The sequence below is a fragment of the Apostichopus japonicus genome, chromosome 18 (assembly GCF_037975245.1).
Source record: "Apostichopus japonicus isolate 1M-3 chromosome 18, ASM3797524v1, whole genome shotgun sequence".
Classification (NCBI taxonomy): Eukaryota; Metazoa; Echinodermata; class Holothuroidea; order Aspidochirotida; family Stichopodidae; genus Apostichopus; species Apostichopus japonicus.
The window spans coordinates 257,252-263,010 of NC_092578.1; the positions used below are offsets into that span (position 1 = coordinate 257,252).

A 5,759-nucleotide genomic window follows, 5' to 3' on the forward strand; every position below is an offset into this window, starting at 1 on the left:
TGCATATTTATGAGGAGGCGGGCCGAGCATTATTCTTGTAACAGAAGTTTGCATGCACAATAACTAGACAAGGGAATGATTGATCAATAACATACTTGGTGGGTGGGTGGTCCATAATGAAGATAAACTATATTGATTTTGGTGCTCATTTAATAAATATTAATGAGGTCACAGCATCAAACGTCAAAATCTTCTAAAATTTTGCAACATTAATTCAATTTATGGCATATATGCAGTATTTTCTATACTGGATAACATTAAATGTAATAGTAGCCAAATCATGGTGGTAACTACATAGATTTTGTTTTGATGAAGGGATATCAAGTTATGGGCAAATATTGCATGGCTTGGTTAAAATGGTGCCATCTTTACAAACCAACAAAAAAAGTATTCACAAATGTATTATATTAATGCATAATGGCATTAACATTGGAAAGGTTTGCCTTCTAAACATACATTCATGTTGAACTGAAGCTACATGATATGTTGTAGTATTACAAGAAACTAACCCTAACCAGTTTTGGTCATAAATTGCACTAATGCAAGAATATTTTGGAACCTCTGGTTAATGAGACATGTAACCTAATATAAAATTTGTAAACAACGATTTTTGGCTGTACTCACAATTTTTTAATGTCTTGTAAGATGTTGACTTCCTTAAAATTGCTGGAAGAACTTTTAATTAATGAAAAAGGTTTAAAACTGATGATGAAACTTATTGGTTTTACTTTTCTTTATTTCCTCCAGCAAACAATCATGGCAAACTCATTGAAAGAGAAGAATCAGAAGCCACGGTTTTTATTTGTGGTAGACTGTGATGAAACCATCACTGCCAAAGATACAGGTACTTCAATGTTTAACTTATTCAAAACCAAACAGACCAAAGAGAAAATCTGGGACCGATATAACATGCATCAAGACTGGCCTCAACTGATGCAAGAAGGTTTTGATGCTTTGTGCAAGGAAGGTGTCCTCCCAGAAGAAATTATGAAAGGTCAAAGAGAAATTCCAGTCATAAAAGGCATGGTCAAGTTTTTGAGAACCGTTGGTAACCGTGGTGACTGTCAGGTGGTCATTTCTTCAGACTCGAATATTATGTTCATTAATAGCATTCTTCAGAAACACAAACTTGAGAAGTGTGTGTCAACTATATACAGTAACCCAGTGGAGAGGGACCCACAGAACAATGGCCGCCTAGTGTATCAACCACATCACAAGAGCCATCCATGTCAAACATGCCCCAAGAATATGTGCAAACGAGAAGTTCTTCGCAAGCTGCTGGACACACAGACTACTAAGGGCATCACCTATGACAGGATATTTGTGGTAGGAGATGGGGAAAATGACCACTGCCAGTGTGTGCTACTGAGGTCACAAGATTATATCATGCCTAGAGTTGGATTTCCTCTGCATGATATTGTCAGTGAGATGAAGAAGGTGAAAAATAGTCCATCACCAGGGGTGTTACCATGGATAGATGGGGATCAAACACTCTCCTTGGCACTTAATGCCATCAATGAAACAGCAGGCAGTATTTAAATCAATGTGATTTCTCATATTCTAAGTGTCTTTGGTCTTGGTATTGAAAGTGAAACAAACTGAAGTAGGATGTGGCTGACTGAATCTGCACTAATAGAGTTATTTTCATTTTTGATATTGATTATGCATGTGTGTTCTACAAATAAGAATTAAACCTCCTAGGCTGGCAGATTGGCAGTAGTATTCATTAGGTTTTTGACCGTAAACTGTTTATTGTACTGACTTGTATTCATTGACACAGTACGTTCAGGCTTTTTTGATTGACATGTCTTATCTTCAAGTTAGGGTTGTTAATGTATTTGTTGTTCTTCTCTATCATGAGTGCTCATATTGAAGACACTAGAAGGATCACAGGTTTGGCAGTGCCAAGGTTGCCGATCTATCTTAAAGTGAAGTGTAACCAGCTATCCAGATGAATTAGGCAAACACAACCGTGTTGTACAAAGTCTGTCCAATATTCTATATTAACATTCCAGAAATTCCCCCAGGATTTCTGAACTTCCTAAAATTTTCATAGGATCACAGTTACCAATTATTCATTTGAAATCAGTTCAGAATCACAGCTTTTACATTGCAACGTATTCAAAGTTGTACATTTCAGTTCTTACATTAAGGACTGGTAACAGTTTGGATCTTCTACATCTTCTAAAACTAGCAGGCGACATTAGGCATGGTCTAGTAAAGCCCACTTGGTTTTTGATGAGACAAAATTGGCCTTATTGTGGGGTCAACCTTGCTGCAAGGTGCAGCTTCCACAACCCACTATTAACAGGTATGTCATTTGTCAACCAGCTATTTTCATTAATTGACAACCATCCTAGATCAGTGCAGGATAATCATTGCATGACATCAGAAATGGTCACATTTCTTTACCACTGCCAACAGCTGTTTCAGTGCAATGCTTTACATGCAGTTAACCCCATATACCATACCATTGTGTTGACTTTTCTCTGGCATAAAGGGTATTAGTTCTATGTTGCATAATAGGAAAGTACTGTAATAAGAGTTGTTTTAACAAGGTTGGTTATAATGTAGCAAAGTGTGCACATGTTGCATGAGAAAATTGCTGTTATATTATAACCTATAACCTTGCTATAGAGAGGGAAGAGATTGTGTGCTACAATCCATATATTTCAAAATAAAGCTGCATTGTTTCAATCATGTATGCTTGGTCACAATCATGCATTCAGTCAAGTAAAAGACTCTTATATGATTATTAAAGTTAAATCTTAAAAGTGAAGACATTTATCAAAATCCAGTGATTTGTATGCTATGTTGCATTGTGAGCAGTAATTGCCAATTTTCTTTCTTATTTACTGTTCAAACCATACAACGACAATATTAATGATATACCTGGAATGTTATATATACAGCTACTATCTATATGATGATATACTTTGGGTGGTATGTTATATGATGTACCTGTAGTGGTATGTTATCTATAGCTACCAGCTATATGATGATATACTTGAAGTGGTATGTGATATAAAGCTACTATCTATGTGATGATATACCTGTAGTGGTATGTTATCTATAGCTACCAGCTATATGATGATATACTTGGAGTGGTATGTGATATAAAGCTACTATCTATGTGATGATATACATGTAGTGGTATGTTATCTATAGCTACCAGCTATATGATGATATACTTGGAGTGGTATGTTATATATACAGCTACTATCTATGTGATGATATACCTGTAGTGGTATGTTATCTATAGCTACCAGCTATATGATGATATACTTGGAGTGGTATGTTATATATACAGCTACTATCTATGTGATGATATACATGTAGTGGTATGTTATCTATAGCTACCAGCTATATGATGATATACTTGGAGTGGTATGTTATATATAAAGCTACTATCTATGTGATGATATACCTGTAGTGGTATGTTATCTATAGCTACCAGCTATATGATGATATACTTGGAGTGGTATGTTATATATAAAGCTACTATCTATGTGATGATATACATGTAGTGGTATGTTATCTATAGCTACCAGCTATATGATGATATACTTGGAGTGGTATGTTATATATAAAGTTACTATCTATGTGATGATATACCTGTAGTGGTATGTTATCTATAGCTACCAGCTATATGATGATATACCTGGTTTGTTATATATAACTAGTGGGACATGTTAATTGAGCTGTAGAGCAAATCACAAAATTACCTTTAAAAATTGGATCCTTTGGGCATTCTATCAGAAATTCCAATAATTGAAATGTTGGTCAATAAAAGTGCAATTCTTAAATATTAAAAGAGTTCTTTATGAGGGTACAATTGAGAAGTTTTCTACCGAGGAGGGGGGGGGGGGGAGGTTGCCTTACGGCCCTTTAACTGTTGCACTGAAACATGATTTTACTGTCATATTACAGATTTATGTTAAGTTTCTGTTGGTCTGTTTATGTAGCACCATTAAAAGACAACTTTGCTAATTTGATTCAGCTGTTTAAATGTCTAGTTTAGTTTGGATGTGTGTTTGTAGTTGATGTAAGGATGGAGTTGGAAAAGACTTTTATTTACTTTATGATAACTAGAATGTCCTTTTTAAATCCAAGGTACATGCATGGTCAGCCAGTAAGCAAGTCTGTATTATAGACTTGATCAATACAGTTTATTAGTCTTATAGACTATTTCCCGTCCTTTAAAACTTTGAACAATAAATATATGGCGTCACTAATTCTGCATTTTTTAGTTCTTTTTTTTTTTTTTTTTTGATAGTTCTTTTAAAAGTTCTTGCAATGCAAGTTTCAGCACAAACAGGTGAGTTATTGCCACGACAATGTGTGTAACTGTCTGTCCATTTGTCAAGAATGATTTAAATGATCCCAGAAAATATATATGGAAATTGCATTCAACAACCCCACACCCCTCTGATATATTGTTTTAACTCGCCCTATAGCCCGTCAAAGAAGGTTCATGGCCCTATGAAAATCAGTCGGTGAAAAATTTCTTTTGAAATCTTGTGCACGTCACTGCAAGTGGTGGTCATGTGGTGTTCGTTCGCTCAGGGCATGTATCACAAACCACCAAATCAGAAAATTTGTACACCAAATCTGTACCATATGTACTATACCATATGTAAGAAGTACAAATTGGTCCAAAGAGTGCACACAACCAAGAGAAGTGTCCACATGACAATTACGGTTTGGGAGCCCATTAGTATCAGTCATTCGTACTAAATCATTCTTACGAAGTGCTACTACTTAGATACGATTCGTCCATTAATTAAAGGAGGCAAACCCAACTACCATTATTATAATGGTCTTGAAAAAAATCCCCTTCAAGCTAAGAAATATCTTGTTCCATTTGGGAGATATCACAGATTTAATGTTCATTCCCAAGTCTAAATATGACATCAAGCCACATGTGCTTAAATTTTAAGTTTGCTCTATTTATTTCTGTAATGCGGATTCTAAAATATTGAACCTCATAACATAAACATAACGTAATGATAGCACTGTCTTTCAGTGTCAACACTTCTAACATTCCCATCTTGAAAATAACAAAGGTAAAATAAACAAAGGTAAAATAAATAAGGATGACTATGACATCTCAGATTCACCAAATGACAGGTATGTCCCAGAGATGACTTTTAAGCTAGGTTAAGTTCCAAACTGATCAAGATCCCCCACCCTCTCCCAACATAAACTGGCTTACAGATCCTCTAGAATTTTAGACTTGTTAAATAAGTAATCGTTTTTTTCTTCACACTAGTAGCTTTAACTAGAATATCCAGGACACAATTTTACTCATTGTAGTTTAGTAGGTTGCGCCATCTCATTGGCTTTGTCCCCGTTCTATATTACTGTCTGGTGATTACTATATCGTCTGCTATGATGATAACCTATTGCAACCTCCGGCTATTAGACTATAATTGCCAGTATAATCGCGTTTCCAATGAAGGGAATGGGTGATGCGTTTACTGTTTGGAAGACCATCTCAGATGGGTAATGCCTTTGGCCAGCTAGGGATCAAACCCAGGACCTCTTATAGATATGGCAGGTTTCATTTCTTCTAACACTACCACAAATTTTCACTCCACCATAGCACAATTTGAAGCTGGCCGCATATCCACCCCCACCCTCAATTCAGACGCACAGAGACCCACCCCCTTCAGACGCACATTCAGCTGCAGTTTCAGCCGCGCATTCAGACGCACTTTCGGCCAATGTGCGGCTAAATGTGAGGCTGAAACTGCGGC

At 36.1% G+C, this 5,759-nt stretch overlaps 1 protein-coding gene across 1 annotated transcript; it reads left to right on the forward strand.

Moving 5' to 3' along the window:
• Nucleotides 1-756: 756 nt before the first annotated feature.
• Nucleotides 757-1,539, forward strand: LOC139959140 (pyridoxal phosphate phosphatase PHOSPHO2-like). The gene has a single exon (XM_071956738.1). The coding sequence runs from the start codon at nucleotides 757-759 to the stop codon at nucleotides 1,537-1,539; it is 783 nt and encodes a 260-aa protein (XP_071812839.1).
• The last annotated feature ends 4,220 nt before the right edge of the window (nucleotides 1,540-5,759 follow it).

Coding starts and splice junctions, on each gene's coding strand:
- LOC139959140 (XM_071956738.1), top strand. CDS start 757: ATGGCAAACTCATTGAAAGAGAAGAATCAGAAGCCACGGTTTTTATTT.